The 27,369-nt window shown below is 37.5% G+C and overlaps 2 protein-coding genes across 2 annotated transcripts; both read right to left on the minus strand.

Annotated features, from left to right (window-relative positions):
• Positions 1-355: 355 nt before the first annotated feature.
• On the minus strand, positions 356-14,073 carry LOC139142083 (matrilin-2-like). Its single transcript, XM_070711894.1, has 13 exons — positions 14,004-14,073; positions 13,418-13,504; positions 12,621-12,732; positions 11,848-11,976; positions 11,241-11,363; positions 10,709-10,831; positions 7,650-7,772; positions 6,799-6,927; positions 5,625-5,747; positions 4,031-4,153; positions 2,239-2,569; positions 2,021-2,094; positions 356-1,627 (listed from the first exon to the last, which is right to left on the minus strand). Exons 2-13 carry the CDS (start codon positions 13,487-13,489, stop codon positions 1,608-1,610), a joined length of 1,482 nt encoding a protein of 493 aa, XP_070567995.1. The 5' UTR covers positions 13,490-13,504; positions 14,004-14,073; the 3' UTR covers positions 356-1,607.
• A 5,348-nt stretch (positions 14,074-19,421) lies between these two features.
• LOC139146165 (fibulin-5-like) lies at positions 19,422-24,713 on the minus strand. The gene is made up of 7 exons (XM_070717578.1): positions 24,686-24,713; positions 24,233-24,376; positions 23,743-23,868; positions 23,255-23,377; positions 21,642-21,764; positions 20,711-21,018; positions 19,422-19,603 (listed from the first exon to the last, which is right to left on the minus strand). The coding sequence occupies exons 1-6, from the start codon at positions 24,711-24,713 to the stop codon at positions 20,723-20,725; spliced, it is 840 nt and encodes a 279-aa protein (XP_070573679.1). The 3' UTR covers positions 19,422-19,603; positions 20,711-20,722.
• Between the last annotated feature and the right edge of the window lie 2,656 nt (positions 24,714-27,369).

Consider the following 27,369-nt stretch of genomic DNA (forward strand, 5'->3'; position numbering starts at 1 on the left):
ATGCAAGATTATACGCTATGTTACGCTAGGCTTGCATTACTTCAGAAACGGTATGCCACGTCACATGTATTGTGTTGGATGTTTACAAGCTTTGAAATGAAATTATACGACACCATATGTCACCATATTAATTTAAAACACACATTGATCTGACGATGCACGAAATTAGAATGTGTGCGTGCCAATCAAATTGTTTAATCAAACAGAAACTCTGATCACGGTTTTGATTCTACCGACCATATGGAAACTCTTAGTTGAAATAAACCAATTAATTTTGGCAAATGCAATGCGCTCTCTCTCTCTCTCTCTCTCTCTCTCTCTCTCTCTCTCTCTCTCTCAATCGACATTGCGACATAATGTTTACGCATACATTTTATTTCTAAAAACTGCCATCAATTGACAACAGTCATATTATTACAGCGACAAAGAAAAGATAAATTTCATTCTCCACAGACAAGACAATTCCTTTGCAGTATTCCTATGTTTCTACATGACAGTGTCGTACATTCAAGATCCTTTTTGCTTCAAAAGTGCCATGGATGAAGACAGAGCTTAAGACAATTGTAGCCACTATTTTTAGTATTTTGAATGTACATACTTTAGTGTTTTCAGAACCATCAACCAAACATTTTCGTCGCTGCAAAAATACCACATCGAGGTATTTCTATCGTCCGTTTGTTTATACACAAAGCTATCACGTGTAGATGAATTTGTCATGTTCTTTTCTCTCAAGTAATGTCTTGATCATAACCAAGGTTATTTTTTAGCATAACATAATGAGTGGGCATGGCCATTTGTAAATTATCGTCTGTGTAAGAGGCCTTGACGACAGCATGTCAAATACATTTTTACTTGAACAACATTAACTGAGGGACATTATTGGAGGCAGCTAACAAACTGTTCGTTAAAATAGGTGTATGGCGATTGCTTAGCAGGTAGGCAGGTAGTTTTTCGTCACTAGCTAGCTGGGAAATATCTTGCTTGCCAGGCAATTTGAACTTGAAAAAGCTCCAATGGGCGTGCCAGGAGTATGATTCGCTTGTTGTCAAGAGTTTCACAATTGCTTATTAGGAGGGGATAATCATAAAGAAAGATACCCAGAGAAGGGGGGAAGACGGGCAGCGGTGAGATTTCTCAAAGGGGAGTGTGGGAAGGAAAGAGTGTAGACGGGAAGGAAAAATTTCAAATCGTAGTTGCAAGGCAGAAGACGAACAGTATTTATTTTTTGCACCAAATATTCATCTAACATCAGAATAGTTCGTGTACATTAAAAACCCATTTGGTTACAACTTTCAGAATAGACGGGTTGGCTGCCCCTAATTATTTTCCACCATGCTGTTCCTTTTGAAGTGTTGAACAGATTTTGTTGTGTAGATTAGAACACTAAATGCATTGACCACAACAATGTAAGCGAAAGAGGGTTTCTTGATTCTGAGAATAATTTAGCATTTTAAATTTTGTTATATTTTCTCACAATATTATCTGTGACTAATTCAAAAAGGTTCACACAATGTGCCTGATGACATATCGAAGACAAGTCGTACTAATCGGTACATTGCGTCTTGAAGAACACGGTGTCTGCCAATTCCGGAGAGTTCACTTGCACTTCATGCACTGATATCTATGACTGAGGATTAAACAGAAAAGGAGAGATTACTTAGTAAACATGTTACGCCACCAACGTTAGCCGATTGCCAGGATAAAGTAACTTGCATTGAATTTAAATTCCAATAATTAGGAACAACTTGAACTACAAAACTAATCCACAGGAAATTTTGCGAGACGGATCGTAGGCTACGGCCGTAAATGCAATTTATTGTGGCGCATCAACAATAATTTATGAATTAACGTTATTTGTCCATGTTTTTGTGAACTTTCCAATCAATGATAAGCGATGGCGATATATGTATTTCACGCGGTATTTATTAAATAAAAGCCGACGTCAAGATTGTAATCCTTTCCCTGCTGTTTCCCGTCAGGACTTTTTAATAAAAGTGTGGAACTTGCAAAACAGACAAACCTTCTTCGTATTGACAGATAAATCCTTTTCTGTCAGAGCAATCGGCTGCCTTCCAGAACGATCGACGGTGTGACCTAAAAATCAAAACATAAAACCGTAAGATTAGAGGGCGCTATTTAACATAATGGCAAAAGTGACAATTTTCTCCGCCAGAAGAAGAAGATATTGAGTTTCTGAAGGTGATTTGCACTGAGAAAAGACAATATATGTGAAGTTACCAAAATTGGCCACATTTTCTGTCCCTATTGGAAGAGTCTTCCTCAGACATACTACTGTGGTTTTGTCCCCAGATGAAGTTTCTAAAGCAGCTTTTTCGTATGCTCCTTTTTCCATTGAACCAAAAGCTGTCACATCGTAGAATGCCGGCATCGTCTCGCTCTTCAAGATTGCTGACCAAAAGGTTGTTCACCGCTGGATTTGTTACGGTTGCCAGAGCGCCATCGAGTTTCTCCTCGCAGTATTTGCGGGCCTTGCGGTATTTTTTACATTTGTCAACGATTTTGTACTTCTTGCAGTACGTGATCTGAAGGATGATGTCGTCAGGAATTTCTGTAAAGAATATAAGTAGCGAATGGAAATTACAACACGGAGTCCTTAAAATGAGAGCAGCTGGGAAATATAACCACCCTGAATGTCTGTTATTAAAACTTTTTATGATTCACAAATACTATAGGTTCACTTAATTCATCTGATTAAGCAAGAATGAAAGCGAACGGTTCTGTCTTCCATTAAAATGATTAGAATCGAATTTGAAGGACCGCCACAATATGATCCAAAGTGTAATATGTTTAGTATGTCATATTAACTTGTACTATGCGTGATAAATATTCTTCTTTATCAAAGTGAAGGCAGCTTCGGAAAAATAAAGAAAGTAAAATTTTAAAGATCAGAGCAAGATTGCCTTGGAGATATTTTCATGTCATGTGCAACTTTCTATTTTTAAATGTTAAATTTAAGACTGCAGTAAGTAAGCTTACAAGTATGAATGTAAGTATATATTTGCCTGACAGGCTTATATTTTTATTTTGGGATCTGATATCTTGCCTCTATAATGTTTCCTTTAAGGCTTTCCTAGTTTGCCTTTATTCTTTATATGTTACTTTTTGGGAAATGGAAATAGACGTGATTTTTTATGACCGAACGAGATTTTGGCGTATTCCGATGATGGTATCAGCAAACCCATAGATCGCCATTGAGGGCGCTTATCCTTCTGGCACACTCTCTTAAAAATCATATAATAATTATAGAATATGTTCATTCCTCATATAATAACTTTGGATGTATGCGGTATTTGTAAATATGCTAAGAACTTTGCCATTTTGAAGGGAATTGGGGATCAGAAATAATAAACACTAAAATGTTTCACACTGAAGTTGTCATGTTTCTATCTGTAATATCACTGAACACTAAATTTAGGTACAGAACGATATGACCTTGATTCATTTTCATGGTCACATGATGTGAAATGTACTAGCCCTGTGCGCTGCGCAAACTCACTGAGCACGGCCTATTTATTCTGAGTTCTATATTCGTCAAGCACGATTGCCGAACACTAAACTTGTGCAAATTATGACACATTTTACTTTATTCAATGATATTCAATATAAACACATACGTCGTGATAAATAAAGTTAAAATGTCGAATAAATGTCATATCAGGTCATTAAATATAGAACAATCGATGGGATATACAATGATCGTGCCTATGCTACTGTCACGTGACCACGGTGAATTTGAATAGATTTATTTAGCCATTTTAAAAAAATACAATACAAACAAGAATAAGACAAACACGAAAGTGCTGGGATAACACAGAAAAGTTAAAAAGTTATTTTCACTTTGGTCCTGCAATGAAGTCTAATATGCGAACGTTAGTCTTCCACTAAGATATTATGCGCCTCGAAATTTCTTCAATGAAGCTTTCAACTATACTTATTAGTATTTCTAAGTGAACGAAGACTGCCTTCAATGTTACCTATGATTCATTTAAGTTTATTTATCAAAACCTACCTTGACAACTTACGCCGTCAGGTTGCAATTCATATCCCGGGTTACAGTCACAGTTGAACGACCCTTCATTGTTGTTACAAATTTGATCACAGCCGCCATTTGCAGTGGCACATTCGTCAATATCTGAAAAACAAATGCAGTAATAGACTCGTCACGAGGACTTCTTGATTTGTGAGTGTGTGTGTGTGTGTGTGTGTGTGTGTGTGTGTGTGTGTATGTGTGTGTGTCTGCGAGAGAGACAGAGAGAGAGAGAGAGAGAGACAGACAGACAGACAGACAGACAGACAGACAGAGACATAGACAGAGAGTGTGTGTGTATGTGTGTGTTTAGGAAATTATAAGGAGGCAGGGGAGAATGATTTTCGCTATGTCTCAAAACAGTAATTTGAGGTTATAAACGGCAAGCGAGGGTATTTGGTTGCGGACATAAGACCTCTGGGTGAAATTAGCATATTTGGCGGGAAATAATCACCGAGCGCGAGATGATTATTTCACCCAAATATTGCCGGATTCCAGCTAAGCATATTATAATTTGCATTATTTTCCAGGGCTCGAAATTAGCGGTAGTCCCGCGTCCACAGACTACCAACTTTTCCCTGGGGCTACCAAAACCCATGAAATGGTAGCCCACACGGACTACCAAAGCCTGGGACATGAAATTACTTAGTGGGCGACAGGATGTTGATTGCTGTGAGATGACCGACGCTCATACAGTCAACCCAGCTGGACACAGAGAGGCAAGACAAATGCAAATTAAAAGGTGACAGTGCAGTCGAATTTGTTGCGACAAACTTTCAATAAAATATTATTATCTGAACTGATGTACTTAGATGACAGGCTCAGGAAATGATGGGCAACGAAAATTCATTTTCATAGTTCTTTTTAATCACAATGTATCAATCATAATTAAACACAAAATTATTCAAACTGCAATCCATCCACAAATTACGCTTTCCTAAGTATACTAGATTATCCAGTGATAGTGTACTATGGTGTAGAAATATAGCCAAAATTGCCACGAAAGTATTAGGAACATGACTGTACCAAGTTGTCATCCTGAAACTAATAGCCAACCTATTTTTAACCATGTTATGTTTACACGTGCTGAGTGAAAAGTTGTCATGGCGAACATCAAAACTTGCATATAAACTCTGCGTATGTGTGAATACGTCGTCAAACTTTGAGGCGTCACGTTGTCCACTACACATGCTGTTATACCATTCTCCAAAGGTTGCAGATATTGATGTCAAATGACTAGAAAATTCACTTCATAGATAGAATCATGAAAAATAAATCTTTCATTGTCATATCCTTTACAAAAAACCCTCTTCATTCATGCATGGGCTACCAGATCTTGTCACTGGGCTACCAACTTCAGAAAATGGTAGCCCAATGGGATTACCAGGGAAAAAAGTTAATTTCGAGCCCTGTTTTCTGTATGTATGTATGTATGTATGTATGTATGTATGTATGTATGTATGTATGTATGTACAAGATGTATGTATGTATGTATGTATGTATGTATGTATGTATGTATGTACAAGATGTTGGTCTCTGTATTATGTTCATCAGGTTGTTATTTATCATAACCTACCTTGACAACTTACGCCGTCAGGTTGCAATTCATATCCCGGGTTACAGTCACAGCTGAACGACCCTTCATTGTTGTTACAAATTTGATCACAGCCGCCGTTTGCTGTGGCACATTCGTCAATATCTGAAAAACAAATGCAGGAACAGACTAGTTAATATAAGACTACTTGATATGAGAGAGAGAGAGAGAGAGAGAGAGAGAGAGAGAGAGAGAGAGAGAGAGAGAGAGAGAGAGAGAGAGAGAGACTCCGTGTGTCCGTGTGTCTGTGTTTTGGAGAAAGAATACGGAGGGAGGGGAGAGATTTTCGCCATGTCTCGGAGCAGTAATTTGCATTATTTTAAGTACATTTCAAGTATTAACGATTTTAACCCTACTGCAATGTGACAGGGACGTCGCATAGTATCCGTTTCTACCGTTAAGCAGGGACTGTTAATAAAATTCTTGTTCTTCAGGAAAACAGGAATCTTTTCCTGAGTTACAGTGACAGGTGAACGACCCTTCCATGTTGTTACATATTTGATCACAGCCGCCATTTGCAGTGGCGGTTTCTGGACGATTGGGCCAAAAACCAACTGGACCCCAGTCAACTGGACCCAAAGTCAACTCAACCCTAAACCCCGAACACGGTTACTCTACCCGAACCGTACCCTCAACAACCCTACCTTCTGAATCTGTTCAAATCATTTTTGATCATTAATATCCACCTGTGTTGAGAGTTATTCCGTTTCTTCTTATAATTTGTGTAAGGACCTAGTACCTACATTCATCGTTAATTGGTCCCTATTACATGTTAGCCTAAAACACAATGGTCTGTGACTGCGCTTGTAGGTTGCTAAATCAGAAACCTATTATACTATCACGCTAGTTTGGGTATAAAGCGAAAGTTAGCCTTACTTTAAGATCTACTTACACAAGTTTCACCGAATTTTCATGTTTACGTGTATTAATATTCGCCTTTGCGATGAAATCAAGAGTTCTAGGGGTTTGTTTTTGATTTGCGTTCATCACATCCCAGAATATTACTAGGGAGTTGTCGATCATAAGTATCGTAAATTGCATATTTGGATGTCAAGGAGAAACAAACAGTTCCTATAAAGTAGATAGTTGGTGTGCAAGCCTTGCTCGACTGATTAGTGGACGTGGTAATTGCGACAGCAAATTTATGATCACTTACCAACACAGAGAAAAGGCAAGGCCGGTGTCGGAATTTGATATCCAGGGAAGCAAAAACACTCAAAACCAGGCACACTGTTGGTACAACCTTGAGAACATCCACTGGTACCAGTTGCACACTCATCGATATCTGATTAGAAAGATTAGATTAGTGTGACAGTTAATGAATTCTAGAACAACAGGAAAACTTTATATTTTTGTACTGGCCTGAAATATCAATATTTTGCCGTTACAATTATGCGGACAAAGTAAAGTTAAATGAACGCGTGTCCGAGTATCATGGTTATGTCTCTGTCCGTCAACGACATATCGGGCAGTTCCCTTCCAATGTCTGCTTTCTTGATTTGCTGAGTTTACTTTCTACTGTATTGTGTCAGCAAGTTTTAGAGATCGTCTCTGACAATATGTATGTATGTATGTATGTATGTATGTATGTATGTATGTATGTATGTATGTATGTATGTATGTATGTATGTATGTATGTATGTATGTATGTATGTATGTATGTATGTATGTATGTATGTATGTATGTATGTATGTATGTATGTATGTATGTATGTATGTATGTATGTAAGTATGTATGTATGCATGCATGCATGCATGCATGCATGATTGTATGTATGTATGTATGTATGTATGTATGTATGTATGATTATGTATGGTATGTATGTATGTATGTGTATGTATGTATGTATGTATGTATGTATGTATGTATGTATGTATGTATGTATGTATGCATGCATGCATGCATGCATGCATGCATGCATGTATGTATGTATGTATGTATGTATGTATGTATAAAATGTTGGTCTCTGTATTATGTTCATCAGGTTGTTATTTATCATAACCTACCTAAGCAACTTACGCCGTCAGGTTGCAATTCATATCCCGGGTTACAGTCACAGCTGAACGACCCTTCATTGTTGTTACAAATTTGATCACAGCCGCCGTTTGCTGTGGCACATTCGTCAATATCTGAAAAACAAATACAGGAACAGACTCATTAATATAAGACTACTTGACAGAGAGAGAGAGAGAGAGAGAGAGAGAGAGAGAGAGAGAGAGAGAGAGAGAGAGAGAGAGAGAGAGAGAGAGAGAGTGTGAGAGAGAGTGTGTGTCCGTGTAACGTCGTCAGGAATTTCTGTCAGAATACTAAGTAGCGAATGGAAATTACAACACGGAGTCCTTAAAATGAGAGCAGCTGGTAAATATAAGCACCCTGAATGTCTGTTATTAAAACTTTTTTATGATTCACAAATACTATAGGTTCACTTAATTCATCTGATTAAGCAAGAATGAAAGCGAACGGTTCTGTCTTCCATTAAAATGATTAGAATCGAATTTGAAGGACCGCCACAATAAGATCCAAAGTGTAATATGTTTAGTATGTCATATTAACTTGTACTATGCGTGATAAATATTCTTCTTTATCAAAGTGAAGGCAGCTTCGGGAAAATAAAGAAAGTAAAATTTTAAAGTTCAGAGCAAGAATGCCTTGGAGACATTTTCATGTCGTGTGCAACTTTCCATTTTTAAATGTTTAATTTACGACTGCAGAAAGTAAACTTATAAGTATCAATGTAAGCATATATGTACCTGACAGGCTTATATTTTTTTTGGGATCTGATATCTCTGCCTCTATAATGTCGCCTTTCCCTAGTTTGCCTTCCTTCTTTATATGTAACTTTTTTGGGCAATGGAAATAGACGTGATTTTTTATGACCGAACGTGATTTTTGCGTATTCCGACGTTGGTATCAGCAAACCCATAGATCGCCATTGAGGGCGCTTATCCTTCTAGCACACCCTCTTAAAGGCATGGTTCAGGCGACAGATTGTCTTGCCAGGAAATTTACTTACTAGATTACAATTTCAATGGAAAACAAAAGGTTATGACACCTAGAACAAACTCGATCCGTGGGATCGATTCCCCTACCTTTAAAAATCATATGATAATTATAGAATATGTTCATTCCTCATATAATAACTTTGGATGTATGCGGTATTTGTAAATATGCTAAGAACTTTGCCATTTTGAAGGGAATTGGGGATCAAAAATAACAAACACTAAAATGTTTCACACTGAATTTGTCATGTTTCTATCTGTAATATCACTGAACACTAAATTGAGGTACAGAGCGCTATGACCTTGATTCATTTTCATGGTCACATGATGTGAAATATACTAGCCCTGTGCGCTGCGCAAACTCACTGAGCACGACCTATTTATTCTGAGTTCTATATTCGTCAAGCACGATTGCCGAACACTAAACTTGTGCAAATTATAACACATTTTACTTTATTCAATAATATTCATATATAAACACATACGTCGTGATAGATAAAGTTAAAATGTCGAATAAATGTCATATCAGGTCATTAAATATAAAATGATCGATGGGATATACAATTCACAAAGAAGTTAGCAAATCACATACTTCATACTAAATCGTGTGATTGTCATGATTAGTGCTACTTATTGAGTAGACATGATTGAGTAACAGTTGCGTTCACCGATGAAAGAAAGATAGTAAGATTTCTAAGATAATTTAATCGATACGTCTCCTCAGCTAGACATCAGTTATCTATTCTATTTCACGTTTGTTTATTCTATAGCTGCTTTCTTTACGGGATTCTTGCTATATATTCATGATACATGTTTGTTTGTTCGTTTTTATTCGTATATCAGTTCCTTATAAAAAGCGAGTCTCTGACTACTCATATTTTACTCCAATGTATTCTTGTTCCACGTAAAGTTCGTGAGTTGTTCAAATCTATCGTTTCCTGTCACACAGCGGAGGGTTATATTGGAGACACAGACCGGTTCCTGCAGCTGAGGGAAAACGAAATGGGTAGAAAAATAAACTTCAGAAAAAAATAAGATAGGTAAGATGGCAATTACACATCTACAGAGACAGCAGAACCGTCATGGAAAGTACGGTTATTTACAAGAAACAATAACGGGATTGACTCGGGTTTAAACAGTGAACCTTTCTACCAGAAAACAAAAGAACTGGTAAGATGAACCATCGTTATTATGGGAGTCAAGCACGGTCAAAGGTCAAGGTTGCAATAGCATATGGGAGGATTGTGAATAATAATATATAAAATACCAAGCTTTGCTGGGCCGTGTGGTACGAGGTAGATGGTGAAAGATGTAAGAAGTGTGAACAGATACAGATCAGCCTTTGCAGCCAAATGTTGAAGTTTAAAATTATTTTAATCATGATCGTTTTACAACGACGCTTGTACTGACAATTCGCTTGCAATTTTATTCTCAGCAACCGAAACCCAGGTAAAAAATTTGGTTAGTGTGATGCTTTATGGACATATACGACGATATAAAATCATGTGATCATGTTTCTCTTCTTTCCTCTAGTGTTCGTCCTTTTCATTTTCTAAACTTAGACAAAGAGAAAGTCCCCCTGGGCTTTTTCACTGCTACGCTTTGTCTGCTTTCGTTTTAGTCATTAGCAAAAAATAATAGTTTACAATCCTCACGGGTGTCGAACGAGACTGTCACTTTTGCTTCTGAAAAACATTATTCTGTATAATGAGAAAGCGCGCCACACGCTGCAGCCAGTGCCATTATACATGCTATTAATTCACTCCGACACTCTGCTCTCTGTCAGCAGAATGTTTGAATACTTGCATACGTCTAGTTCTAGGGAGTTGTCGATCATAAGTTGCGTATATTGCGTACTTGCATGTCAAGGAACAACAAATAGTTCAACAAAGCAGTGTGAAGCAGCTTCTGTTTAAGTACTATGCGCCTCGAAAGAGAAAGTCTTCAACGTTTGCTCAAAATTTCATCAATGAAGCTTTCAACTATACTTATTAGTATTTCTAAGTGAACGAAGACTGCCTTCAATGTTACCTATGATTCATTTAAGTTTATTTATCAAAACCTACCTTGACAACTAAAGCCGTCAGGTTGCAATTCATATCCCGGGTTACAGTCACAGCTGAACGACCCTTCATTGTTGTTACAAATTTGATCACAGCCGCCATTTGCAGTGGCACATTCGTCAATATCTGAAAAACAAATGCAGTAATAGACTCGTCACGAGGACTTCTTGATTTGTGAGTGTGTGTGTGTGTGTGTGTGCGAGAGAGAGAGAGACAGAGACAGACAGACAAACAGACAGACAGACAGAGACATAGACAGAGAGTGTGTGTGTGTGTATGTGTGCGAGAGAAAGAGAGAGAGAGTATGTGTCTGTGTGTGTGTCTGTGTGTGTGTCTGTGTTTTTGATAAAAATATGGAGGGAGGGGAGAAAGATTTTCGCCTTGTCTCGGAGCAGTAATTTGCATTCAAGTATTAACGATTTTAACCCTACTGCAATGTGACAGGGACGTCGCATAGTATCAGTTTCTACCGTTAAGCAGGCACTGTTAATAAAGTTCTTATTCTTCAAGAAAATAGGAATCTTTTAAGACATACCATCGCATGTTAGACCGTCTGGTGCGAGCTCAAAGCCTCCCCCACACTCACAAGTGAAACTGCCGTCATTGTTCACACATGTATCTTCACAACCACCATTATTGGTGGCGCACTCGTCAATGTCTGAAGGAACAAATCGTTTGTATTGGATGAATATTTTTATTTATTTACCAATTTAACAGATATTTATATTCGGTTATAAAATAAAATAATTAAATGAAGTAAAATAAATTATGCATAAGACTCCTTACCTTATCAGATCTCGATACATTCAAAGTGTCAGCCAAGTTTTCCATCATACACACATTAAACGGAAAACTAGATTCTGCCTAAGACTATTCCTGTCTCCGTTTATAAATTTCGTAATCGTATCTACTGCAGCCAGTGCCATTATACATGTAGCTCCGACACTTTGTTCTCTGTCAGCAGAATGTTTGAATACTTCACGTCTAGTTCTAGGGAGTTGTCGATCATAAGTATCGTAAATTGCATATTTGGATGTCAAGGAGAAACAAACAGTTCCTATAAAGCAGATAGTTGGTGTGCAAGCCTTGCTCGACTGATTAGTGGACATGGTAATTGCGACAGCAAATGTATGATCACTTACCAACACAGAGAAAAGGCAAGGCCGGTGTCGGAATTTGATATCCAGGGAAGCAAAAACACTCAAAACCAGGCACACTGTTGGTACAACCTTGAGAACATCCACTGGTACCAGTTGCACACTCATCGATATCTGTTTAGAAAGATTAGATTAGTGTGACAGTTAATGAATTCTAGAACAACAGGAAAACTTTATATTTTTGTACTGGCCTGAAATATCAATATTTTGCCGTTACAATTATGCGGACAAAGTAAAGTTAAATGAACGCGTGTCCGAGTATCATGGTTATGTCTCTGTCCGTCAACGACATATCGGGCAGTTCCCTTCCAATGTCTGCTTTCTTGATTTGCTGAGTTTACTTTCTACTGTATTGTGTCAGCAAGTTTTAGAGATCGTCTCTGACAATATGTATGTATGTATGTATGTATGTATGTATGTATGTATGTATGTATGTATGTATGTATGTATGTATGTATGTATGTATGTATGTATGTATGTATGTATGTATGTATGTACTTGTGTGTGTGTACAAAAGGTCGGTCTCTGTAAGTAGGTTCATCAGTTTGTTAGCAATTCATTAGCTTTGTTTATACATTTATTTAATTATTTATTTATTTATTTATTTATTCGTCACATTTCAAGTAAAAACCCATTGTCTTAAAATTTACTTCATTGTTGTTGATGTAATTATTCATCTTATGAAACAATGGTACAATTCTTGATTTACATTTTTGAATAAAACTTGGACAGAAAACACTGTCACTCAACAAACATACCTTCACAGCTGAACATGTCAGGTTGGAGTTCGAAACCTTGTGAACAGCTACATACAGGCTGACCAGCTCCATCAAGATTACAGAGTTGTTCACACATACCTGGACATTGTCCCTGTTAATCATATAAAAACTTGCTTTTGTTGAATTTAATGTGTGTACCTTTATATCGAAAGCACGATTTTGCTCATGTTTTCTTCTCAAATAAACTTTAAACTGTGCATCATTCATGATTAATGATACAAATCACACGCTACAGAGAAATGTTTTAAAAGAGTGCATATTATCTAAAAAGTTGTCGATATACGAAATGTGAAATTACCAACATGCATTTACTCCGGGAGATACGATTGTAAGGTCTAAGAGTGCGACAAAGACAGGTTCCAACTTAAACAGTATCAAATTACAACATACCTGTGTGTGTTGTAGAAGTGCATACAGAATACAACATACCTGTGTGTGTTGTAGAAGTGCATACAGAATACAACATACCTGTGTGTAGTGTAGATGTGCATACAGAATACAACATACCTGTGTGTAGTGTAGAAGTGCATACAGAATACAACATACCTGTGTGTAGTGTAGATGTGCATACAGAATACAACATACCTGTGTGTTGTAGAAGTGCATACAGAATACAACATACCTGTGTGTGTTGTAGAAGTGCATACGGAATACAACATACCTGTGTGTTGTAGAAGTGCATACAGAGTACAACATACCTGTGAGTGTTGTAGAAGTGCATACAGAATACAACATACCTGTGTGTGTTCTAGAAGTGCATATATAATACAACATACCTGTGTGTAGTGTAGAAGTGCATATATAATACAACATAACAGACACACACGCATCTGTCCCATCATTGCCATGGCAGTCGTATACTCCTGTGAGAACAATGTCATGGATATGATCCATAAAAATGTGTAACTTGAAAATTGATATTCTGTGTTGCTTCGTTTCGGAACTTTTTTTCATTAATGTCATATATGTTTTGCAAAAGGGTAACTTTTGCGTAGAGATTTTCTAGAATATAATAGATAGTTTAAATTTTCACTGAATGTCATGAATATAGCTATCGACATTTTAAAAAGGCTTGGCATATATTTGAAGTCGTCGATAGTAAACCCCAAATTGAATGAAAACGACGGTTGTCAAGATTTGTTCTGTTCAGTGTTGAGACTTGATACCGTGCTTTTCAAACCAATGAACTGTTGAAGTCTTGTCGGAGAGCAAAGAAGACCCTATTCTGCATCAATTAGACAACAGTTCATGCATGATTGTAATTGTGGTCCTTCGACGAGCAAAGGCTCTCTTTGGACTCGTAACATATCCAACTCATATCCCTTAAACTGACATGAACGTCAACTAGGCATTTGAACTCACCTTTGCGATGTGCTGGAGAAAGTTCAGAGAATTCTGCGGTCCTCTGAAGTCTGAATAAATGATGTTTAGTGTAAATGGTTAGCAAAGTGGCCGTCTCCATTTTATACAAAATCCAGGTATCGCTCTTGAATACCTAGCTTTACGAAAAGCAAATAGCTTGACATGCCGTATGGTGTGACAACCATTCATTGTTTGATTAAACTTATTACAAAAATGGAATCAATTCTGTTAAAGCAATTGATCATCACATTTCTTTGTTAATCATTCCATTAAGATGTGAAAGTCAACCTTCCACACCTTGGCAAAAGTCATTTCACTTTGCATGGATAACCATTTATCACAAAAACTGTTCGAAAATATGTTTGAGTAATTGGAAATGATTGATTCCTATTTTCACAACGAAGTAAGACGTCAGTAAGCTGGAAGATGTTGGATCCTGGAATAATGGAATGTTTGTCTGTAATTTCCTGCACGGATGGTGTCCGTATGGGCAGCTTTACAATTCAGGGATTTACGCAATTCTAACGCTTCATGCAATGTTGTTTTATAGGTGCAAATCATAATGGCATTAATTTCCTTTTTAATTTACGGTGTTTAAATTTTAAATAGATGATTTTAGAGTTTTAAGTGATGTTGAAGAAATTTATTGACAATTAAAGGTCGTGATATCATTTTGACGTGTATGAATGATGTTGTGACGTTTATGATTGTTGTTGTGACATGAATGATTGTTGTTGTGACGTGTATGATTGTTGTTGTGAAGACTTAAAACTTCAAAGAAGTACTGCTTAGAATTCCTAACAAAATTTCGTCCAATCTAGCTAACCCAATATGATAATTCATGTCATCAGCCAAATTGATTCAACAGCCAAATTGATTTACAAATATAATAGGCCATGCTAAAATTCAATTTCTCTGTCGACAAATGAATTCAATCAGAGCTAAAATTGAGATATTAACGATAACATTGGACAGTAGTCACATATGGGCTGTGTTAACACATTGAACGCTAGATATTTCGACACGATTTTGTGTAAGTAATTTACTGTTTCACTTAGAGTGATGTAATCCTGGGACGATCCGCCGTCACTTTTTGACCAATTGAAGTCAGTATTTTGTGCCATGTGACTTTACAGGCGATACCTCGAGCTCGTTTCGCATGTGCTCAGGAAACAGTGGAGATCATGTGCTGAAGTCAATGATGTTGGGCGTTTTATCGACCTCTGTTCAGCAATAAGCTCACAACCGACTTTTCATATAATGCTATTATGTGTCCTATGTTATATTGTTTTATTTTTCGTTCTTTATTTTTGAAATCAATTCTTCAAGGTTTGGCTGAATTTAACCATTGACTCAGTGATATCAATAGAGTTAGGAATAATGAGAAGCCACTGTCAGTCTGATCTACGTGGATACGGATCGAATCGAGCGGTTGTTGCGGATCCGGCCGGCCAGGGTGACTGTGTAAAAAGAGATGAAATCAGCGACGACATCTTACAGCAACATTTGCGTAGCAATTGTCTATCAATCTTGCAATTCCGTTTTACCTACAGGGTATTAAAGCTGAGTCAATACATTATGCCGCTCTGATGAATTTTGAATGGTGCTAAAGCTTCGATGAAAAATGTAAACTATAGGGCGTTTGTTGGTAAAGAACCACAGGCAGTGTAGATTTGTACTTGAAATTGCAAAAATAGAGTTTCGATATCCCTTGCACTCACTGCTTATCGACAGAAATGATAACATTTACGCATGTTATTCCTCGTATACGTATACGACGAATTCATCGGAAAATTGAATTAAAACCAACACGCCATCGTTTTGGTTAAATGGCAGAAACTCTAATGTCTACACCCAAATGCTGTATCATCGTAACAGTTACCTGAAAGAAGTCAGTTCTCTATGTCGTCCATACATATGGCCATTTCAGCAATTTCTAAGACTGTGTATCGTTTTCCCCGCTACAGATCTAGAGCATTATTGATACGTATTCTTCCACGCTATTTCCAGTCTGCGTTATACTGACACCAATCAACTACAACCAACTATAACAGTGGTTTTAGTGACGCCAGTGTCTTGACTATTTCCTACCTTTGCAGAGATAGGAATAAAGTAAAATAGAGAAATGAACGATTCGTTTGTGCCTGCATAGTTTAAGTACACGTCGGAAATTTGCAGGTAGCACTATTAACTGAAATCGTAGTTTTTTTCCACCGTACCCATTTTACTGGCAAGTTACGAAGTGATCTGAAATACATTTTACAGTTTCTGTCTTCCAGAAAATTGTAACATTTAACGTATTTTATCACGTGATAAAATAAGAAATGGAGTTTACAAGTTCATTTCTGCCAGCGCTTGCATCTCAACGGTCCGGAATATCGAAAGTCAGTAACTGAAATGAGTTGACTCACGGTGACACTTTCCTTTTAAAGTGATTTCAGACGAAGCGTTCATCTTCAGTTCCTTTCAGAACGATTTTGTCAGCAATAAACGCTTGCACGTAGACAGACATGTATGTGAAAGAATTACTTTTGAAAAGTAAAATTCTAAAGTTAGAAGTTGCTTCAAAAACGCAGATCACTGTCAACATTGTCAATTGTTTCCCTTAAATACTCATGATGACCTCGAACCGTTCCCATGGGAATTCGCGACTGATATTGTCATTGATAAATAAAATTGAAGATGTTTGTTGCTGCTTCTACTGCCTTCCCTACATTTCTATTGTACGTACAGGCTCACCCATCTATACAAAGGATCCGCCCATACTAGAAAATTTTCAGACAGAGCACAAAAACAAGCAACAAAACACAATATTCAGCACTTTGGAGTGACATGGGGTCACTCAGGGTCATTGACCCGACAAATGCACTGGATTAAAGGAGTTTTCGGCATGGAATTATTTGCCTTTTTTGGCCCCATTAATTAGGTGAAGATTCCCAACTGTATCGTAGATAAGTGTCTTGAATGCAACACTCTAATTTTTGACAGCATTATATTAAAGCTTCCCTACCTGTGGAGGCTGGCTATTCCTCCAAGTATTCACCTTGTAGCGTTGTTATGTCGGAAAAGGGTCAAATATATGCTTGAATATAGGATTGACATACAAAGAAAGTTTACTTATTTGAAATCCGAGAGAAAAAAAATGGCAAATTTCGGCCATTTAGGGACTGTTTACCCTCTCCGGCGGAGCCTTATTTTTGCCTTGGCTACCCTAGAACGCCCTCATACGGCCGAATACTCGCCCCTGCTTTCTTGAAAGCAGCCACAATTTTTGACATTAACTCCTCACCTCTCTTAACACATTCATAGAAGATGAAGCAGCTTTTTTATCACTTGTCTTTCACATGTTAATATCAAGTTAAACAAGAATTACTGCACGTCGAAAAACTAGAACTCGGGTACAATTTACCCTGCCGACTATGGATAACCAAAGTACTCCGCATGACAGTGAAATGATTAATCTCCACAAAGTTTCGGACTATCTTCGTGGGTAAAGAAAGCCCTCCGCCTGACAGTCAACTCACTCATCTATACATGTACAAAGGATCCACCAACACTGGAAAATGTTCAGACAGGGCACAAAAATAAGCAACAAATCAGACAATTTTCTGCACTTTGGATTGACAAGAGGTAAGTCAGAGTCATTGACCCTACAAGTACACTGGAGTAAAGGAGTTTTTGGCATGCAATTCTTTGCCCTTTTGGTCCCCATTAATTAGGTGAAGATTCCCGATTGTTTTGTAGCTAAATGTCTTCTAAAAGGAATGAAACACTCTAACTTAAGCTTTTGACTACATTAAAGCTTACCTACCTGTGGAGGCCTATTATCCAAGTATTGACCTACTAAGTTGTTTTATGTCTGAAAAAGGTTGAATATATGCTCGAATATAAGTTTGACATGCAAAGAAAGTTTACTTATTTGAATTTCGAGAGATAAAACGGGAAAATTCGGCCATTCGAGGAATATTTACCCCCTCCGGCGAAGCCTTATTTTCTGCTCGAGCCAAAACAAAACATCCTCACAGGGCCGACTACTCGCCTCTGCTTTCTTGAGAGGGACATCAATTTTTGATACTAACTCCTCACCTTACTTTACAAATCCGTAGAAGCATGAAGCGGCTTTTTATTACGAGTCTTTCACACGTTAATCTCAAGTTAAAGTCGGAAAACTAGAACTCAGGTATAACGAATCTCCACAAAAGTTTCCACCAACATTGAGTATGATTTTGGGAGATAAAACTGATTTCTCGCCAAGCCTTCAAATCTGAAGCTCAAGTTAGTCAAATTAGTCAAGAGTAATAAAGACACCTCAAAACCAGGCACTACTTTCAGACAGGGCACATGTGTATTATGACTTTCTCTAGCCACTTCACTCTTCATCATGTTTATAGACACCCTCTGCACACGGCTCTTTCCTTGCACAGCGCCCTCATATCCACGCAGTATGTTTCCTTCTTCAGGTCTACTTTTATATTGTTTCATAGTGTTTATTTGTAAACAACCCATTGTAACACACAACGTACTGATTGCACGTGACGTTTTATGTCTCCCATTTCACGCAAAGGAAAGGTTGCCGTCAGGCCCCTCGGTTGTCGTTTGTTGTACGGTGACACTCCAATTTAATTGCTTCGTCAATGCTAACGTCTGGTGCATCCACGTTGCACAGAAACCGAGGAGAATATAATGTATTATGTGTCGATCGAATTAACAAACATGTATGACGCCGTGTATATTCCCATTGCGTGTTTTCTCCGCCAAGTTGACTTTGGCAGATGATGGTGTTAATGTGAAAAGAAGGGTCGTGTCGTCTTGATAAGCAAATGAGGGTTGCCCGAAAAATATCATAAATGTATCCGTTTCAGATTTGTCTGTCGTAAGCTATTGGTCATTGCACAATGTTCAACCATTTAGATGTTCTGAAATCAAAGATATTTTATGATTGGACAGCCATGTGCCCTAATATTTCGTTGTTTTTGTAGAAAATCAAGTGTATTGAAGTAAATCGAAACCATGAAAATGAGCGTACACACGACAAATTAGAATGTCGAGTGACAATCGAGCGTCACAAAATATCCCGATGATAATTTCTTGGTTGAAAATCAAAGAGAAAAGGCTCCGGCACACATTTTGAAATGCTAGGCACGAGGACAAGAAAGAAACCTATTACATGTCCTGTTGAACAATAAGACCACAATGAGGGCTTCATGTGTAAGTAGCCAGTAGTTTAAAATACCTACCTACCTACCTACCCACCTACCTAACTACCTACCTACCTATCAACATACATATATACATACATACATGCATACATGCATACACACACACACATACATACATACATACATACATACATACATACATACATACATACATACATACATACATACATACATAAACACAAACAAATATCGCTACATAACGTTTTCTTTAGATAAACTTTAATACTAATTGCCCCACATCATTAATAAAGATAAGTTAGAAGATCAATTAAGATAAACTGCAGTTGTGACTGCTAAATACCATTTTGATTTCTTCGCAGTCAGAGGGATCGAACATCGCAATGATTGTCCTTCGTTGGTCACCATGGAAACCCGTGATATCTGCGATTCAAAAGAGAGGAGATTAAGTAAATATAGATGTACATGTTACATGTGTGACGTCATTATGAAGCTTTCGTAAAGAATCGTGAGATCGAACGATATGTGAGCAAGTACGGTGACAATCTATAGGACGATACCATATAGACACTCCACCGTACAATCTATAGGACGATACCATAGAGACACTGAGTCTCCTAAACACCGTTTTTGAGGGTCTATGAACGATACATGTATACATATCGAACGGCCTCCATTCTCTACCATAATTTTTGTCCATCACAGTATTAATTTTTATCAACTTTGTGAATACATTGATCATTGTACAGCGTCTTTTGTAAGGTTATGCGAAGGCATTCAAGCTGCGACAACTTTCTGTACTCTGTTGTCGCTGGTTATTTGAATAGTAACAAATGCTAGCGAGAAGAATTATACGATCACAACTTGTTGCCTCCCCAGTGGATAGTGCTCATGATGGTACAATATTGATTATATCCTATCAAAGGCCAGGATATCATTAATTTGCCATCAACCAAATGGCAGGCAACAAATTGCGATTCGAGCAATCACGTATCAACCGAAAATTGTCGTCTTCAAACCTTTGCCTAGAATGTGGTCAAAGCTAGGTATAAGTCGCCGCCTCGCCATGAACCGCTCTGTTTCTCAATCGCCGCGTCTAAATTCCATATAATTTACACATACAAGTACATACAAATGCAGTGTTGTCTATCCCTAGTCGTGTACACCAACTGTAAAAGTGTACGGTTAACTCTGAACATCTTGTTGGAGACAAGGCTACACTCTGTATCAGCCAATACACGACGTTTTCTGGTGTGCAGAAACGATGCGCGGCATGCTAAAACGCATTAGTTGGTATGTAACTGCACGTGACATGTTATGCCCTTTTTCTTCTAGTCACGTGAATGGGTCGCAGCCAATAAGGATGACTGGATATGTATATGAGGTGTAATGAACTGCCATTAAGACGGAACATATAAACCGCTTAAAATCCACTCTACACCACTTTGCACTTTTTAACCAACGATCTCTGGTAAGATTTTGTAACAAAGTACTTTGTTTGAGTCTTGCCTAGATAATTAAATCACTTACCTAGTTTGTCAATCACACAATGACAGCTTGTTCACATATGTATCCATTCAATTCATTGGAGTCGTCACTTGATTGACCCGTATCGCCATTTGGAGGGCATTCAGCTATCGTCAAAAACTTGTCTAAAGTAAACGATGCATCAATACCTTGCAGGTAAGAGCTAAGACTATTGGATGTCCTTTGGTTTGATATTCTGGCCACAGACGAGTCCCTAGCCCTACAACCTCTCTTTGCAACGGTGAATGTGACGTCATCCATCAAGATTAATCGAAATTGCCTACACACAGTAATTGGACCGAACGCTATCTCTGTAGAAAAAAGAAAACGTATATATGTGGAAGAAAAACAGAGTTACAAATGAAAAATTGTTGAAAATAAAGAAATGAAATTTAAGTTTTACTTGTCATTTCCTTTCCAAAGCATACCGGGATCTGCATGTTTCAATCAAACTATCTGTAGTGTTATACATGGTTGTTTAGATATATGGATATATCACAATATCTATAGTCCATATATCTAAAACACTATATATATATATATATATATATATATATATATTATATATATATATATATATATATATATATCGTTAACATTTTAGATAGTTGTCATATATATCCTCGGGTCTATGGTTTTGGGGGTATTGTTGCGGCTGGTTTCTTAACTACAGCTGTTACAAGTAAAACAAATGATGAAAATTTCGTCCACAACAGAACACACAAAGCCACAACGACAAAGGGTATTACCAATGTTCCATAATTTCATAATAAAGTAAACAATCAACATTAATAGTGAAAGGCAAATTTTGATGTGTACTCGTTGCCGTTCCATATCACTCTGCTGTGTGTTACTAGAAAACAAAACACGGAACCTTGTATTCTATTTCTTTCGACGAGTCTCAGTAACAACATCTGGTATCGATCAGACTGACCTTGGCATGTTTTGCCATCGGCTTGAAGTTGATATCCCTCAAAACAGTCACAACTGAAGGTTCCAGGCTCGTTATCACACAACTGCTCGCAACCTCCATTGTTATCAGTACATTCATTGATATCTGAAAGTCACGTGATGCAAGAAAATTAATGCAGACGTGCATTTCTAATCAATCAATGTTGAGAGAAAATCATCACAATATCTTTGACTTGCCATCCAAAGATGCGAGCTTACGCCATAACAAAATGAAAGGGTGGATTGCAGTTCGTATCATTAGGCCGTTGTGAGTTAACACTATTGTGTTGCACAGCCAACTAACTTAGTATCATTTCGCCTGATTACATAAATAAGACAAGATAAATAATGGCATATTCTAATTTAATTGCAGGGACCTTGACAAGTTGTTCCATCGACTAGAAGTTCATATCCATTGTTACAGCTACAACTGAAACTTCCAGGCACGTTATCGCACAACTGATCGCATCCACCGTTGTTATCGGTACATTCGTTGATATCTGAAGAAAAGTTTGCAAGTTACTATCAAATGTAACATGTAGATACAACAAACAGTTTAGATGTGCTTTGCTAGAATTTTGTAATGTTCTGTATCATATTGCTTAAAAACAAGCATGTTAAATTCATTTAAACGATAGCCAGGAACCAGTTAAATCGACAGAATCGTTACAAGACTTTTGTTTGCTATTAGATTGATCTGAAAATGCTGGAATTAATGACGCCGTTGCTTAGTAACAGGAAAGTACGGAGTCAGTTACCATAAGATTGTTTTCACTTTCAGAATTGACTCATTGACCACATTCAGAATTCAAAATGCGCCAATCTATAAAGATTGTGTTGACATATGGGTGCTAAGAGTGAAACAATTTACTAAACCAGATATCAAATGAGAATATCTTTCGACATCGAGTTAAAAAATAAAATTTTGACAGGACTTTTATCTTCAGCCAAGTTTTAGGAGTAGGGGGTTTAAGCTCATCTCAACTTGAAGCCTTACTGCACAATCTAATAAAATAATAAAAAAGCCATACATTTCTAATTGAAATGGATACCGAAAGACTTAGAAGCCATGTCATGTGATAAAATACTGAAGCGCTCAAATAGATATCCATCACTTCAGATACCTTGATTAAATCTAACCAAAACAAATGAACATCTTGTATTCAGCTACATACGTTACACGTTGCTATGTGCTGTGACGTTTGAAAGATTAACAATTACTAGCTCTTTGAGCGGTGTTTAAATCGCGCTATCTCAGATGGTCATATGACCACTTGCAACCAATCAGCTTTGTTCTCAACACCACCCAAGGCTTGCCGCCTTTCTTTCAAACTTCTGAAACTTTTCTGTCATAGCTGAGGCTGCTGTGTGTTTATCACCCTTCCACCCACCCTCTGTAATAATGACGTTTTGAGCTACTTTCAGCTCTCTTTGTACTTGTTCTCTGTCTTTACCTGCTATTCCTGTATTGCTTTTAAAAGGGGGCAGTAGATTGTTAGTTTAGTAGAGTAGATTGTTAATAAAGCCTCCTTTGCACCAAACTTGCATATGTCTGTGACTGTGTGATTTAAAAATTATTAAATCTTATTATATCACCTGAGCAGGAGAATCCGTCATTGTCAAGTGTATATCCTGGATTGCAGTCGCACACAACTGACCCGCTTTGGTCGTCACAGATATGTTCACATCCTCCATTGTTTGTCTCACATCCTACTGCCTCTAAACGAAGACGAAAACACAGACAATCAGATATGTAGTGTTCAATGAAAATGTGTTGAAATCAAAATGTGTTAAACTAATTCTCTAGAGACTGCCTAACTGAAGACTGTCTTTGTGTAAAATAATTACGATTCTGACATGCTACAAAGCACATGAATTTCATTCAGCTCAAATGCATTGGTCTAGACTCTAAGTCGTACAGGTGAGGTGATAGTTATTGAAATACAAGCCAAGTGGTTTTTATTGTTCGTGAAGTTTCCCCTTACAACGGTGTAAGTCCGCCATCCACGACTTAATTGATTACAAATAAATTAAAGGGCAGATGTCAATAACCGATTGGACTTAATAATTTTGTTTCAACGAACCTGGTTCACAAGAAACACCGTCCGGTTGAAGTACAAACCCAGGATCGCAAGCACAGGAACGGGAACCACCAATATTATTGCAAATCTGCTCACAACCACCATTTCCAGTCGCACATTCATCGATATCTGACAATAAAGGGAAATCAGTGCCAACCATTGATGAATGGATAAAAGCTGACAGGGTAAGTCGCATTTACATTGTTTAAAGCAGACGACGGTGATGACGATGTGAAATGGTGAAATTTGTCAACAGTTAATAACAATCGTCAAACCTGTCTTTATTGTCTTAACTTCCTACATTCAAACGGTTGTAACATTTAGTAAACTCTCTCTCTCTCTCTCTCTCTCTCTCTCTCTCTCTCTCTCTCTCTCTCTCAGGGACTTCTCTCTCTTCTCACTCCCAGATTTAACTCTCGACTTTGTTATTCCTATCAGCAGCGAAGTTGGAGAACAATAATGAGTGTCTAATTTTTAATTAATTAACACTTACCGATGCATATGTTAGGTTCTGAGGGAGAGAGGGCAGTGTATCCGGTTGGACAAGTACATCCTAAATAACCAGCACCAGGGATAAAGACACAGCCGTCAGCATCTATACACTCCAACAAGTCACATGGACCTGGGGGTTCCGTGGCTTTGGAATAAAGAAGCGAGTTTAAGTCATAAAAACAATGCAAATTTTAATAGAGTATTTCCCGAATAGAGCTGGTGTAGTATGGTTTATTGATTTTTTCTGGACCATGTGTCACAGGTAAGTAGATATCGTTTTCCTTTCCAAAGAATGTTAAAAGTTTCAAATTATGTTATGAAATCACGTATGCTGATATGGAATTATTCGCTCATCAACGCCTCGGAGTACACAATGCGAGTTGACATATTAACTATCTTGCCTATTATTAAATGATAGGAGATTAAAGACAAGATTCTTGTTAATATTACTTACGTGGTTGTTCAAACTGTCTCTCTACCATAGTCCTACCCTGTCACGTGACAAGAAGAGCAGAACAATGATGTTTGTAATGTACAGATGGTTAACATTGCCAATGATTTCATTGGATCATTGGAACGACCAATCCCTTTTAAAGATTCTGACAGGTATCATTTCATCGCCATCAGTCTAATTTTGTTATGGTGCCAATATTTTGTAAACTATAGGAAGTAAATTTATTCATTACGCTTTATTTTCAGAATCACGATAAATATTTCCAGCACAGGAGATTCAGTGATTCGCAGATTTTTCATTCTACTAAAATACGTATGTGCCACTTCAAAGTTATCTAAAATGCATATTTTTCCTTTAACAGATAATATCAATGCATTCCTTAAATGTAGTGTTTAAATAATGAAATTTTAAAGATATTGGCTACTTTACAAAAACAGTGTATTTTCGATTAATATTAAAATCTGTGCCATAATTGCGAGGTGTTAGATCCACAATGAGACATAAAGCTAGATATGTGTTGACGTAAAGGAATCAATAGTACTCGATATCATTGGTAAGAGATAAACTCCGCTGAGAGGTCTGCGTGTTTTTTTCGACTGAAGTAGGTGTATCTCAAATACAACAGTGTGTTCATAATTTACAAATGTCCCTATGCTTCGGTATCTTACATGTAATGTGCTTTGCAAAAGTCATGTGTGACAATGACCTAACGTTCTACTGGGGAAAATGATCGATGTCTCTGAATGAACTGTAATTTTACAAAGTGAAAATGTTGAATATATACCTGTACATTGATTGCATTGAAAGTTACTGCAAGTACCAATGGTAGAACCAATGAACGCATGGTCGTTTCTCTTCGTTCACCTTAAAGATAGAAGTAGAAAAAACAAAACAAAAACAAAACACGAAAATGAATGTATTCATTCTTTTGAGGACAGTTGTGACTTTACACGATTTATTTTGCTACTGATAAGAACATTAAAATATGAAATCCACCCAGCTTACAAAATGCAGTTGGATAATACTTACACTAACACTTGCCTGCACAGAGTATGAACAGATTAAAAAAGCATGACAAGACTTCCATATCTGTGATTTGCGATTCTTGGTAATTTTGTCAATGTTACAGACAGGGTACCACTTCAAATTCTGCGTGAAGGGTAGAAGAGAGTGATAGGTGTACCGGTACTTACGTAAGTCAGGACAAAGCCCAGGATTTGAAGTGAAGCTTCGATGCCGCCCAGTTCAGCAGACTAGAGTGTTAAGTTTATTTTGCCACCTACTTATATACATATTTGGTTTGAAGCACGTTAAACAAAACCGCACGACTTCTAAACTATCCCTTTTTGAAGTTTGTAAAGATAAATGCCATCAAAATTGACTTTTCAGGAAACCATACGTTACCAGTGCTCCGCATGGAAAAGATAATTTACTTGCTTAACATGAGCACTATACATGTAATCTCAATTATCGTTTTTCCACAGGATGTTGAAGGAGTTGTTTCTTGAAGCGAATAAATCGAAATTTAATACTAGATGTACGTTTTCTGTATTAAATTTTCACTTGACGTAATAAAGGGTAGTCAGTCTATTGAGCTGCCTGGCCATGCACACACTGACACAGACTGACGTGGTTTAGTCACAATATGGATCTGACTGATTTCACTTAGCGCATTGATTAACGTATGACAAGAATTTACTGCAAGTGAACATCCATGCATATGTTTAAAATTAACGACATTGTTTTCAATAATGGCCCATACACTCCGGAGTGAGAAAGGGGGAAAATTTGACATGTATACAGACAGTATGATAAGCATGCACGCAGACAGGCCACATAATTTACATGCAGACCTTAATAGACTGTACAACATAAAGGAATTTTCGGAGACGGTGACACGTAAGACACAGATAGACATAGCTGAAGAGATAGTGACAATGATGGTGACAATGAATATGTCATATGTGACTGGTGATTACTCGATGATAATGACTATGGCATCCCACAATGGTGAAGATCACTGTGACAACGATGGTGATATTGATCGTGGCAATAGTAGTGACAGTAACGGTGTCATTGATTGTGGCAATGGTTGTGATGGTAACATTGACATTTTGATGGCAATGGTTGTGATAGTAACGGGGACATTGATGGTGGCAATGGCATTGACAGTGATGGTGACATTGATGGTGGCAATGGTGTTGACAGTAACAGTGACATTGATGTTGGCAATGGTAGTGACAGTAACGGTGACATTGATTGTGGCAATGGTTGTGATAGTAACATTGACATTTTGATGACAGTGGTTGTGATAGTAACGGGGACATTGATGGTGGCATTGATGGTGGCAATGGTATCGACAGTAACAGTGACATTGGTGGTGGCAATGGTAGTGACAGTAACAGTGACATTGATGTTGGCAATGGTAGTGACAGTAATGGTGACATTGATGTTGGCAACACTAGTCATAGTAATGGTGACAATGGTAGTGACAGTGTTGGTGACAATAATGGTGGCGATGTAGTGACAGTAGCAGTGACATTGATTGTGGCTATTCTACCCTATTTTGGCCAAACTTGCTCAGATTTACAGACCACTGATATACAACATTTTCATCAATGATAGTAAACATGACACAGACTACCAGTGTAAAATGATAGAAAACATGACACAGACTACCAGTG

This window comes from Ptychodera flava, chromosome 1, assembly GCF_041260155.1.
Source record: "Ptychodera flava strain L36383 chromosome 1, AS_Pfla_20210202, whole genome shotgun sequence".
In the NCBI taxonomy this organism is placed as follows: domain Eukaryota; kingdom Metazoa; phylum Hemichordata; class Enteropneusta; family Ptychoderidae; genus Ptychodera; species Ptychodera flava.

Excerpts from the sequence above, each read along its gene's own strand:
- LOC139146165 (XM_070717578.1), bottom strand. The coding sequence starts at position 24,713 with ATGGTAGAGAGACAGTTTGAACAACCAC. Across the intron at positions 24,377-24,685 it reads GAGACAGTTTGAACAACCAC|CCACGGAACCCCCAGGTCCA; the intron begins GTAAGTAATATT and ends TTTATTCCAAAG. Across the intron at positions 23,378-23,742 it reads CGGTGTTTCTTGTGAACCAG|AGGCAGTAGGATGTGAGACA; the intron begins GTTCGTTGAAAC and ends GTCTTCGTTTAG.
- LOC139142083 (XM_070711894.1), bottom strand. The coding sequence starts at position 13,489 with ATGGCAATGATGGGACAGATGCGTGTGTGTCTGTTATGTTGTATTATA. Across the intron at positions 11,977-12,620 it reads TGACATGTTCAGCTGTGAAG|ATATCGATGAGTGTGCAACT; the intron begins GTATGTTTGTTG and ends CTTTCTAAACAG. Across the intron at positions 4,154-5,624 it reads TGACGGCGTAAGTTGTCAAG|ATATTGACGAATGTGCCACT; the intron begins GTAGGTTATGAT and ends TTTGTTTTTCAG.